The sequence below is a fragment of the Dysidea avara genome, chromosome 11, assembly GCF_963678975.1.
Source record: "Dysidea avara chromosome 11, odDysAvar1.4, whole genome shotgun sequence".
Classification (NCBI taxonomy): Eukaryota; Metazoa; Porifera; class Demospongiae; order Dictyoceratida; family Dysideidae; genus Dysidea; species Dysidea avara.
The window spans coordinates 27,424,974-27,438,271 of record NC_089282.1 but is presented as its reverse complement, the minus strand read 5'-3'; the positions used below and the strand labels follow the sequence as shown (position 1 = coordinate 27,438,271).

The following is a 13,298-nucleotide window of genomic DNA, read 5'->3' as shown; positions in this document are numbered from 1 at the left end:
TTCTTTACCAGATGTCATGGACCGAACATTTAATCCAACTAAAGATGACATCAGAAACCATATACATTGTGCCATGAGAGCTATTGAACTGTCAAAATTTGATCAAGAAAACTTACAGAAAAAAGTTAATGTGGAGCAATCACTGTCTACTAGGAAGCAATACTTCCGTCCATTTATAAAGAGCTCTGATTCTGCTGAAGTTGAAGAACAGTTTTCTCAAAGGCTTCTTGGATGCATCAAGAAGATTGGCAACAGAAGTTATGTGTAAAGTATGGGAACACTATCTCATTGATTGATGCTACGTACAAGACAACAAACCACTGTTTTTTGTTTGTGTCCGCACAAATGTGGGATACTGTGTAGTAACAGAGTTTGTAGTACAGGATGAAAATGCCCAACAAATATTGGAAGCTCTGACCATTTTACAAGGTTGGAATCCACCCTTTTTTCTCTGTGATTATTCAGAGGCAGAAATATCTGCATTGGAGCAAGCATTTCCAGGTGTAATTGTGTATATCTGTGATTTTCACAGAGAACAGGCCTGGGTAAGGTGGGTGAGAGCCCATAAGAATGGTCTCACAAAGGAGGAAGGAGAAAAGTTGTTGGAATTGCTGAGAGATTGTGCTTGGGCTGAAGGTGGAGATGAAGTGAATATGATGAAGACTGATGAAAAGTATAAGAGTGCGGGGAAATGTTTGAAAGATTCCTCAGTATGGAAGAAACATGACAATGTTCAGGGTTGGCTTACTTCAACTTGGCTTTGTATTCCACAGGTATGCTGAAATTGCGCTTATGTCAGTGTGTACATGCATGAGTATGGTTATGTCTGTAGGTATAATAATGTAGATGATATTTTTTCTATTTTGTTACAGAGATGGGCAAGAGCATTTCATGACAGCAGCTATCATGCAGCTGTAGAAACAAACAATGGAACTGAGGCACTTAACCGTGCACTGAAATATTCCTACTTGCCTTATAAGGCTTCACTTACCCTTACAGGCATAGTGAGGATAATAGTTGACCAGTTCCTACCAGATATGTATCAGAACTACATTTTCCAAAATTTTAAACAACTTGATTGTTATCGTTTGCCATCATCAACAGTACCTGAGTACTTACATGGAAGGCTTCCATCTGTTGTAAAGCACTGTTTGATTCGCAAAACCAAGAGTAACAGATACCCTTCTGATGCAATAGGGTACACTGGGGTACATGGTGAATTCCATGTGATGAAAGATACGAAGAAGCACACAGTGAACTTCGGCAGTAGAGACGCCAGCACATTGGCATGTAAAGACTGGAAACGGTGGCATCTACCTTGTAAACATTTCTTCGCGATATTTTGTTGGATACCACAGTGGGATTGGGATGCATTGCCCCTTGAGTATAAAAATAGTGCCTATTTATCAACTGACAACTCTGCAATTCACGAATATCTGGACAAACAGGGAGTTCTTGATAGCAATGATGCTCCAGATCCATTAAATGATTCTTCTGATCTTCCTGCACTCAGCAGTAGTGATGCCAGCAGTAGTGATGGTGGTAATGTTGTTTCAAATGAAAGTGTGGTGATGACTTCTGATGGTTTAAAGGATCCACTGCCCACCAAAAGGGTAAGGAGGGGTGTATAATCATGCATTGTACGTGTAGTTATAAGTATGTCATATTTTGCAGCTGATCACACTGTATGCAGTTGAATACAACATGCAGTGTGTCTGTGTGATGTGTATGTGTGTGTGTGTGATGTGTGTGTGTGTCTGTGTGATGTGTGTCTGTGTCTGTGTGATGTGTGTGTGTGTCTGTGTGATGTGTGTGTGTGTCTGTGTGATGTGTGTGTCTGTGTCTGTGTGATGTGTGTGTCTGTGTCTGTGTGATGTGTCTGTGTGTCTGTGTGATGTGTCTGTGTGTCTGTGTGATGTGTCTGTGTGTCTGTGTGATGTGTCTGTGTGTCTGTGTGATGTGTCTGTGTGTCTGTGTGATGTGTATGTGTGTCTGTGCGATGTGTATGTGTGTCTGTGTGATGTGTATGTGTGTCTGTGTGATGTGTATACAAATAAATGAAACAATATATATATATACCTGTTACTTTGCAGGTTTCAAAACCAACTACTGAGCAAGAAATGGTCAAGGCAAGGATAACACTCAAAAATTTGGAAAACCTAACATTCAATTTTCCAAACGATGAATCTTTATCGAAGGAATTCAGTGAACAACTGAGTAAATTATTTCACACCTTCTATTCAAAACTAACTCCACAAACAGGGATACTAATACGACCTGTAACAAAGCAAAGGTTACAACTGATCAAGCGGAAATATAGGAAGCTAAAATTCCCAACCTGGAAGATTTCTTCATTGCCAAAGTCTGTTAAAAAGAGAAAGAAAACAATGAAAATACTGAAGATTAATACTGTGTTTGCTTAATACATAATGAAATTGTAAGCAGTTGTAACAATTAGCTTCCAAAGTGAAATAAAATAACAATGACTGAATGGATGTACGTATTAGCTATAGGCTTGTGATCTCAAATCACCCAAAGTATTGCCACACCAATAATATGTGTGTGCAGCAAAACTCAATGGAAATTTATGAATAGGATGAACTGTTTAGTGTATTTCACCACTGAGCCTATCTACCCTTGTTAAACTTTCCTCCCCACTTGCTGTACACACAACTAATACTTAATTCATGTGTGTATTATATGTATACATGTATCTTCATTGTACTTTACAGCGTACAGGCACCTCCACTACTTTTACTAATGGAGTGATGGTATCAAGACTTACCTCAGCAAACATGAGTGGTAATGGCAGTGCAACAGCAAATACATCTGCTGGTTAGAACAATCAGTGTCATTGCATATCTATATATTTGTATTATTGCTTAGTGACTGCTACAAACCATACAACCAGCAAAGCAATGGCAGAAGCTAGTAGTTCCAATATGCTAAACTTTGACAGTTCAATTGTGTCAGGCGTAGAAGCCAATTCGGCAAGAGTTTTGCCATCAAGCTCTACTAAAGTTGGGGGTATACACATACCTAATAATTGTCATCTGTATATCTCGTAAATGTATGTTACAGTTGGCAAAAAGAGATCACGTAGATGTGGAGAATGTAGTGGTTGCCAAACAAAAGATTGTATGGAATGCACTAATTGTATGGACAAAGTGAAGTATGGAGGGCCAGGTAAGAAAAAACAATGCTGCAAACAAAGGAAGTGTTTGCAAGATAGCATTCAGAAATGTGGTAAGTAAAATATTCAGGATGAAAATTGCCTACACATTATCATTCAGACACGGCTATGGAGACTGCAGTTGATACCACTACGGAAGCTATTGTAAATAACACAGCTAGTAGCTGCAGAAAATCACGCAGCTATAGTTAATGCTTCTAATGACGATAAATGGGTTGACTTACAGTGTCATGATTGGTGGAAACTTCAACCACACCTAAAACAGAAAGTGGGTTTAACATGCAATGTATCCATATTCATATACAGTGGAACCTCTCTATTACAGACATTTTGGGACCCAAAATTTTTGGCCACTTTTTGCTGTAATATAGTGGTTTTCCTCTTTCAGACGTAAAAAAAGTTTAAACAAGACCTGCTGGGACCAAAATTTTTGCCCTTATTATGGAGGTTTCTTCTATTGTGTCCTTAATTCGGGGAGTTTGTTAACAGGGATGTCACTGTAACATATTTTTCTAGGTCTACAATCTTTGGAGAAAAGCAAGCAAGTTGCAGCTTGGCACATGGGGTGTATCCATCTTATCTGACAGTGACATAAATTCACTGTTTCCTGGCAATTGGCTAACTGACAAGGTATATACATAATGCATGTGTATAGTAATATAATTTGTATCCCATGCACCAAAGCTATGAAATACCATAATATGATCCAACAAATATGTGTTTAAAATATACACATAATGCACAGATCAAATAAAATGTGCAACAATAACATATATAATAAAATGTAAGTTTATAGATCAAAGTACCCACAAGTCTTTTATCTGTGATGTATCACAGAATATTTTTGATATTAACAAATCCTTGCTTTGTCTCGGACTTGTGTCAATCATGTACACATATTTATGCACATTCCAAAATTCACATCTACAATAAATTATATTGTTTTACATCTACAATTGCTTACTTCTCAGGTAATTATGGCATTTCTGAAAGTAGCATCAAATATAGTAGAGGAAATGGTAAGTCATTATGAGATGGAATGATCAAGTGATAACTAATTGAACATAGGAAAAAGTAAAGACCTTTACTGTGTCAACTTTTTTACCGAGTAGTATTAACCACAATGCAGATTTGGCCAGGAGGTGGTACAGAAATGTAAGTACACAAAGGTGCCTTAAGAGACACCTGACATGTATAATATCTTCTGTAGATTGACATGGAACAATTTGACATTTGGCTATTACCTATGAATGTCAATGACAATCACTGGATACTTATGGTGAGTTACACACTAAAGGAGGAATGGGAAATTAGGAAACTGGAAATGGGAAATAAGGAAACTGGAAATGGGAAATAAGGAAATGGGAAAGGGAATATTTCTCTTTAGTGCATTATTTTGTCGTATTGGCAGTATTACTAGCAAGTGAGGGCGTTAGAAGCTGTCAGTAAAGGTGCAAGCTGGGCATAAAGCTAAGTGCATAGTTGAAACTTGGAATTTGAATCCATTATTTGGTGTTCCACAGTCAGTGTGACTTGCTAGGAGTAGCTCACAGAGTAGCTAGAGTGACTGATTTAAAGCATCTATTCAAGTGTTCACAGTATTCAATGTGCAAACTCGGCCTCATTCTTCCAGCATGGGTCTGTATATCACCTCAAATTAGCTCATATTTGTGCCAGCACTTCCTGCTATGATTACACTATAATGTGATTACTCTACCCAGTGTCACAAGTTCTCCTGTCACTGCTACTAACACTGGTATATTGTACGTATGATGTTGTAGCTATCCACATGACATTACCATGTGCTTAATATAGTCTCAGATGTAGTGTTCAGTGAAGTAGTAGAACAATAAGTCAGCAATCTCTTACACTGTATCATGATCACAAAATAACATAATACGTTTAGTCCACTATACAGTCATGATAGTACTGTTAGCATAGAGAGCTGAGCATATATACTGGTAGTACAGTGTCTTGACATCACATCAGGAATCACCACATGCTTAACAATGGGATCAGCTTTCTTGAAACACATATTTGATATTTTCTTTTTGAAGGAACAGAGTGCTAGTGAGATTTCACTCTACCTAAGGCCACACTGATTACACATGTACAAAATACATGTACATAATCATATTATGTGGTCATGCTTATGTGTCAATAGTAGCCACTTTAAGTCACAATCCTTGTTGAATCATAATCTGATTAGTGCCAAACTTCAAAGTTGCACTGAATGGAACGCCAAATAATGGATTCAAATACAAAGTTTTGACCATGCACTTGGCTTTATGTCCAGCTTGCACTTTCACCAACAGCCTCACTTGCTAGCAATACCACCAATACAACGAAAATGCACTATAGAGAAATACTCTGTTTCCCATTTCCTTGTTTCCCATTTCCGGTTTCCTAATTTCTCATTCCACATTTTAGTAACATCCAAGTTTGCATCATTGTTATGATACAAGAATTTCATCAAGCATACTTAACATCTGCACTGTAACTGCATAGGTGTTAAGAATCTATAGCCATGAAATGTTGATCTATGATTCATTGGGACAGTCCAACATTGGTCATGTGAGCAAGATTAAAGAGTGGCTATCCTCTCACTCAGTACAACATTGGAAAGAAGTTGAAGCTACTTTAGATGTACGTAAGATGAATTTTAAAACAACAGAACATTAAATATAATTTGTGTGGATTTTAGCCTGTAGTTCCAAAACAACAGAATGGATATGACTGTGGTGTTTTCACCTGCATAGTAAGTTTATCCACTGTACTGTTATAACTACTTACCACTCATGTCTTTCTTTACCCTTTCAGTATGCTATTCATGAAATGACGAAAGCCAGGAAATTTTTAGTTAATCAGGTAAAAGTTTTAGAGCGATAACTATAGTTCACCCAGGAACAAACTTCCCAAAATATACAAACAATTTTAACCTCAGCTGGGGCCCACACATTCTCGTGTTCCTTTTCTTAAACCACTGCATAAATTTTATGTCAGTTAGCTTAGATCACTTAGCTTAAATTATTGTATAAAATGCTATGGTTGTGGGCCTGCAGAGATTCTGATTTATTTATTTATCTCCGTGGTAGTCGGCATGAGCCGTTCTTCCTTACCAGAGGTAAAACACATAATGTACAGCAAAACCAGGTACACAACATTATACTAACAAACATGATTACTTAAAATACACAGATTTAACAAAACTAACAAGTTCAGGATGAGTCATTACAGGAGGAAATGACATATTTGAAGCAATATCATTCCACCAAGTGCTAGCACTAGATCAAAAATATTTCCTAGTCAGTACATAGCTATAGATGACACTATATTGCATACCTGAGCACTTAAGCTCCACTAAAAATGGCACTGTATCTAGTACGTGTACAATGGAATATCATAAAAAGATATACCACTTTCAAGTTCTCCTGTTAGTAATAATGTAATGAATATTGATCATACATGTGCCTAACAACATTGCTAGCAACACTCACAACACTCAGGATAGTTGAATTTGTGAATGAAATCAGGGGTTGCAAAGTAGTAGCTAGACCAATAACCCTCCACACACAACAACTGAAATTGGTATTTAATTGTGTGTAACGCTCCAAATTTAATCTTTCTATTACTGAGCATCAATAACAGAGCTGATCCGATTTTGTAAGTTTATGGCTGGGTGCACTGTGGAATGCTTTAACAAACCTGTATACAGTATATTGCCTTTAGGAAATTTTCTCTATGTCTCTGGTTATCTATTACCTCAACACATGTGGTCATATTCATACTGTATGTATACTGCAGGGTAACACCCATGACGTTCGAGAATTTATTACATGGACACTTATGGAATTCTACAACTCATGTAGACAGTGTATAAGGCAATTTTGTGAACACTTTTTAATGTATGAAATAGTAAATATTACATTTAACATCTTAATGGTTTCAACATCAATTTGTCTACATGCATGTATTGTGTATCAAGAGTTCACAATAAAAGATAAGAGACCATCACTATTTTTATTATGGACTCTTGATGTATGTTCCATTCTATGTTCAAATGTATAATACATGCAAACATTTGATTCAAGAAACTTTGATGAGTAGGATAATTAATTATAGGAGTAAAATTACGATGAAACTTTCTGACATTCGAATGTGATTTTTAAGAGTAAAAATTTACACAAATTGCAGCCAAATACAGTGTAGGTAAATGTTAATGTAGAAAGTCATTTTCATAATTGTAAATATGGCTCCCTTAGAAACTTTAAACTACAGTACAATTACAGTGGTGAACTGATCTTTGCTTATTTTGCAAGTAAAATGTAAAGATCTAGAGTTTTCTCTAAACAAGCCTTTTTCAAACTCAAACTTGTGTTGCCATAGCAAAATGGCATAAAAAGTTATGCAGGTTTGTAAAGTAGAAAAATTTGATGTGCTCACATGTCCTGTTATTACAACCCTAGTACGGACTCCTGTGACCCATAGTTATGATATATAATACATAATAGAAAGTTGGAGATAATCAAACATAACAGAATCATTCTGCAAGTGTCCAACAGTGAAGGAAACATTTGGATATCTCTAATGTCACTACACTGCCATACAGTGAATAGAACACACACAACTGAACCCACGTAGCTATATTATATAGCTAAAAGTATAAAATGTACCACTCAGTACTGAAATGTTCTACCAATGCAAGTAACATCCAAGTGTACAGTAACCTCATCCTGAATGTGTAAAAATGTCAGTCCAGGCCAGTGATTAGACACTACCGTACAATTACAGTGTATTCTTGGGCAAGGAATTTCTTTCAACTTTAAACATACAATTATGCATATGCACAAGTGACAAACATAATTATAAATTATTCAGTGGTCAAGTCAACTGCCTTACTGTAATACACCATACGGTCCACTATAACATCATGTTAAAACCCGGCCAAGTTTGTTTCTTATTAGCAGCAATCCTGTCTTCAAATTCAATCTGGTAGGTATTGCATGGTATCTCCCACAATCATTGAGCTAATGGTTTACTCCCAAATTCATTGTAGCATCTATAAGCTTTTTTAGACCAACTCTATAAAATTAATAATTAAATTATTATCATCTCATATTCAGTATTGACATAATACATATACAATTGGCACACAATACATAATCTATACAAATACTATAAAACAGTAGCCACACTTAGCGGATACAATGATTGGTAGGTACTAGGTAACATATGAGGAGGGAGCTTTAATATCAAGATTCTGACTCCCTGCTATGCAAGTTTTTTTTAGCAGTAATACAATGAATAATTATGATTACATCAATTGGTCAGTATACATTTCAAAGTTCATCCCCAACAACACCACAGCTATGGTCATCATGTATAAATGCTAAAAAATGTCAGGAATGGAGTCAATGGACACAAATTTATTTGTAATGCCTTACTCCTTGACATACCAATGTACTTCAGGCTAGAATTACAACAATAATACAGTATTTGGGTATATGACATCTCAATTGTATCACAGTACAGTGATATATCACATGATGTATCACATGATATATCACATGATGCAAAGTAGAATAAAAACAGGTGACAACTTAAAATGAAGTTTATAGACATGGATTTAGAAGATGCCACAACTTGACGGCTACAGGTTTGGCTAGAGGTTTCTATTTCCAGAGCTGAATTACTTAAAGATTTAGAACTGATATTAATGAGAAGACATGCATTAACTTAATGTGCATCTTTGTACTCATGTGACCATGTGAAACAAATGACTGAAGTAGAGATGCAACAATAATCATTGATATTCGTATTGCGTATATATCAACAATGCGAATGTTTCCACCAAGGTAACCACCAAAGATGATGGCGACTGTCAGAAACATGCTCAATTTCTGTAGACTATAAGTATTTCTAACTGCCTGATTGCATGCAGACATGTAAGCGAGTAGCTTTAAGTGATGGACCCCACACAGGAAGAGCGTACAACTGAGAAAAATAAGAGCATCTCTGCCATCATCTCAAGGATATGCAATGGTAACAGATGATGATGATAGTTCATTAAATACAAGTATAATAGCTCATCTTCTTGCAAACATTAGCAACATGAGCATCCCAGCTCAAGTGTGAATCAAAGTAAACTCATAAATATTGTGACACTCTACACATTAAATATACAGTCATAGGTGGAACTCTAGGTTTTGTTGTTTCATCTTAAACCACATACTGATACTGGACTTTTCACATTAACCTATGCCTGTAGCTGGACCTAGGCTGGTTGAGATATAATAAACCGATGGAACTAATTGCATCTTCAAAGGAGGTTCTATGCATGTGCATCCAGTGACAGTAGTGCATGCATGGTGTTGGTTTGAGTGGTGTTAAAATGTTAACCTACATATACCCACATTGTCTGCTCTATTATGATAATGATTACAAACTGATGTTCATACTACTGGCCGGCACTAGCCAAAACCATGGTTGAAAAAAAAGCGTTTTCTTATAACTTGAAAGGTATAGAGTACATTATCATGCAAAAGTAACATGCAATCCCATACCTTTCATCCTGAACGTGAGTTCCTTCTGCTGTGTCATTGTGTGTCCACATCCACATGCCCTATTTTTGCAGGCCCAGTCACATATACAGAAGCAATTATAGCCATAAACAACCTCAAATTTGAGTTAATCTGACGACAAATAATTATGACGTTGGTTGATTTATCTCACAGGAGTATTGTACATAACCCCTATATGCCTCACTCCTCAATTCTCCTCCATGTTTTGGTTGTATATGTAACCTGCAGTGCTCATGGTTGGATTAAAAAATAAATAATTGAATGGCAAACAATGTAGATTAATGGTGTAATTACGTGGGCGGTTGACTTTACTTATGAATTTGCTGCTGGTAAAAAGTACCATAACTTTGAAATGGAATATGCTATGAACTTGCAACAAGTATCAACTTGTTTATTGGATAAAGATCTTCAATTTGGCACCTAGTTTGAACAAATTGCATGTTGTATGGGTGATATATAGACAAAGGTCACTATTTTTGAACATAAAATGAACTGTAGAGGACACCAAAGGTCAAATCTGCGATGGCTCCACATCTCAAAATACACTTCATGGTAGGTAGGTACTATGTGCAAAGTTTTATACTTTCTGCACAAAGTACACAATATTTCGGTTAAGCCGCTCTACTATTATTCATTATATATCATGTGATTGTCTACCAACTACACCCAGGTGAACACTGTTTAATAATAACCTTATTAGGGATCATAACCCTTCTGTTACTATAATTGTTCAAACCTTAGTTTATTACATTCTTACCTCTTGTAGATTTAACCTACACAACTGCAGTTATGGGTTATAAATTTGGGAAATTAGTAGTTAGCAATAGCTGTGCATGTATGCATTTATGAGATTATATTAATGTCAATGATGTTGACACACAAATTGCCTTGGCAATGCAATTCTTTTGTTCAAAGGACAATCATCTGATGTAACCAACAGTTATGTATAGATACTTAAATCATTTAGAGATGATGTGGTATTAGTACTTCACTAGATCCCCAAGGGGCAGGTGGTGCCACACTAAGTATATCTACAGGTACAGACAACCTCTTGTTTCACTACTTTTTAGCTATTCCTTGTTTCACTACATTTTCTCTAATCCAAACTTTGTACAAGTTAGGTATAGTACATATATAACCTTTTAAGGGAATGTTTCTTTCTGTGTGGCATATCTCTAGTGGGAGATGATAGTTCGTACACATTTAGTTATTCAATGAAGTAAATCTAAACTATTATCTCCTACATAGCTAACACATACCACACAGGAATATCGTATGCCACTCAAACACATTGTCCCTTCAATGCCTATAATGCTAGTATATATAGCCATACTTGATTCAGGTCAAAGGCTTCATATACTTGTAGCATCATTTTTTTTGTTACAGGTTATATACTCTTGGTAATAAGGGTACTAGTTTCAATATTAATTTGCCATTAAAATTGCTCCACACATTATTCCATACCCAATCCTATAGGAGTATACTGTAGTTATATCTAGTGACTCCCATCTAAGCCCCCGGTACATGACTAAAGTATGTTCACATTGAGCTGAATCCTCAAAAACATTTAATAACTCATGGATGATACAATTACACATGATCTTGAAATTTGGCTCATTTGTAGTACTACTTGACCCGCTAAAATTATTTCAAAATCTTATTGTTCAAATGTTTGACATAATATTTACGGCCAATCAAAATTTTCACAATACATTTCCTATGGGGAAGCCATATAAGTACAGTGTCCATTACAGCCCTTTCCCGAACTTGTAATGAAGCCAAACCGTACGTGTCTGTTGTTGACACCTTTGCTGTTACCAATAATCATCTGGTTGGCTGAAATGTTAACTCTGTTGAGCCATGGCCACTTTTAATTTTTAGCTGTTTTTCAGGATTCAGCTCAATGTGAACATACTATATATCCTAACAATACTCTGACTTAGAATTTTTGCTTTTATGACTGAACAGAGGAACACATAGGGAAGTGATATAATATTATATTACGTATGTGACCAAATTTAGGAAAACCATTGATGTGTATACATTGATAGATTGTGAGATACATGAATTTAAATATTTCAATCCCCAGGATAGCTTGGCAGGATGGCCAAAAGCTACGAGTTTACCTTGAAGGCAGCCAGCCATAGTGTTTAACCACCTTAGTCTATATAGTAACATATAACCATGATTTCATTGTTTGTACAACATTCTAATGATTTTTCACAACAGTATTTGTAACATAGGCACATCACCATGGGTGGAGGAGGGTATAGGCAATTGGTATATCAACAGAAAATGGCTGATAAGGTCAAACGAAGCCTCCAGCCTAAATGAAAAGCTCTAAAGACCACCCATGCTACTCAAAACACCTAGTGTTTCCTCTAGTCTTGACCAGTGTCATTTCAAGGCGTCAGCTGCAGCGACTCTTCATGAAAAGCAGCCCAAGCAAATCAGTGCCACAGTATAATCAAGAGCTAACTCTTGGTATAATTTAATATGCTACTCATTCATGGTGAAAAGTCAAGTGTGTGTAGATTAATTTCAAAAATTTGGTCACAGATGGTTTGCTAATAGAACATTCATAATGAACTTTTCAGGGGCAGATCTAGGATTTCAGAAGAGGGGTGCTAACAGGAGTAATGGCTGGTTTGCTAAGAAAAGTGACAACTGTTTGATACAACTAGCTACAGTAGTATAGTGTGCATGCAAACCACACTTAACATGTGGAGCATGCTCTATCTAGGGGGTCTGGGGGGATGCCCCCAAACCACACTTAACATGTGGAGCATGCTCTATCTAGGGGGTCTGGGGGGATGCCCCCAAACCACACTTAACATGTGGAGCATGCTCTATCTAGGGGGTCTGAGGGTATGCCCCCAAACCACACTTAACATGTGGAGCATGCTCTATCTAGGGGGTCTGGGGGGATTCCCCCAAAGAAAAATTTTGTAAATTTAGCTTATTCAGTATTAAATTTAGAAATATTTTTGACTGAAAAATGATGTCACTTTGTTTAAGTGTCTCACAATGCTTGTAAAACATTATGAGTGTAATAATGATGAAATGACACACCAGTATATCCCTTAAAGAAGAGGAAGGGGAAAGATATGAATATCAGCTACACATGATGAATACTTGCCAATAATTCTGTATTTGAAATACCTTAATTTAGCAGTACATTTAATTTAGCAATTTTAGAGTTTTGGTTTTTTGCTAATTGATTACATCCTCACAAATTACCAGATTTTGTATATGTTAAATTCATCAATATAATTATAGGATCGCTAATTTAATTTTAGTGTATTGCTCGGCTTAAGGTATAGCTGGTGTGCTGGCTCAAACTATAATGTCCAAACAGTGACAATGAACAGAAGGCTAGCTGTTGTTATTGTATACAGCCACATGTTGTAATATGTTTTATCATGTTTTGTGACAGTTACTGTTTTTCTGACACTATTCCTAGAACACGTATAAGTGAACGCATCAAGTAAATTTCAGGAATAAAACACGTTTTAGAAATCCTG

The 13,298-nt window shown here is 36.3% G+C and overlaps 2 protein-coding genes across 2 annotated transcripts; both read left to right on the top strand.

Annotated features, from left to right (window-relative positions):
- The first annotated feature begins 794 nt into the window (after nt 1-794).
- LOC136237809 (uncharacterized) lies at nt 795-3,777 on the top strand. Its single transcript, XM_066028016.1, has 7 exons — nt 795-1,613; nt 2,094-2,217; nt 2,263-2,411; nt 2,733-2,835; nt 2,887-3,027; nt 3,082-3,186; nt 3,710-3,777. Exons 1-7 carry the CDS (start codon nt 807-809, stop codon nt 3,775-3,777), a joined length of 1,497 nt encoding a protein of 498 aa, XP_065884088.1. The 5' UTR covers nt 795-806.
- Nucleotides 2,731-8,774, top strand: LOC136237808 (sentrin-specific protease 1-like). Its single transcript, XM_066028015.1, has 13 exons — nt 2,731-2,835; nt 2,887-3,027; nt 3,082-3,246; nt 3,294-3,461; nt 3,710-3,823; nt 4,165-4,212; nt 4,262-4,348; nt 4,404-4,472; nt 5,702-5,839; nt 5,898-5,951; nt 6,014-6,061; nt 6,998-7,231; nt 8,721-8,774. The coding sequence occupies exons 6-13, from the start codon at nt 4,171-4,173 to the stop codon at nt 8,772-8,774; spliced, it is 726 nt and encodes a 241-aa protein (XP_065884087.1). The 5' UTR covers nt 2,731-2,835; nt 2,887-3,027; nt 3,082-3,246; nt 3,294-3,461; nt 3,710-3,823; nt 4,165-4,170.
- The last annotated feature ends 4,524 nt before the right edge of the window (nt 8,775-13,298 follow it).

Excerpts from the sequence above, each read along its gene's own strand:
- LOC136237808 (XM_066028015.1), top strand. The coding sequence starts at position 4,171 with ATGGCATTTCTGAAAGTAGCATCAAATATAGTAGAGGAAATG. Across the intron at positions 4,349-4,403 it reads CCAGGAGGTGGTACAGAAAT|ATTGACATGGAACAATTTGA; the intron begins GTAAGTACACAA and ends TATCTTCTGTAG. Across the intron at positions 4,473-5,701 it reads ACAATCACTGGATACTTATG|GTGTTAAGAATCTATAGCCA; the intron begins GTGAGTTACACA and ends GTAACTGCATAG.
- LOC136237809 (XM_066028016.1), top strand. The coding sequence starts at position 807 with ATGCATGAGTATGGTTATGTCTGTAGGTATAATAATGTAGATGATATT. Across the intron at positions 1,614-2,093 it reads ATCCACTGCCCACCAAAAGG|GTTTCAAAACCAACTACTGA; the intron begins GTAAGGAGGGGT and ends GTTACTTTGCAG. Across the intron at positions 2,412-2,732 it reads AAATACTGAAGATTAATACT|CGTACAGGCACCTCCACTAC; the intron begins GTGTTTGCTTAA and ends TGTACTTTACAG.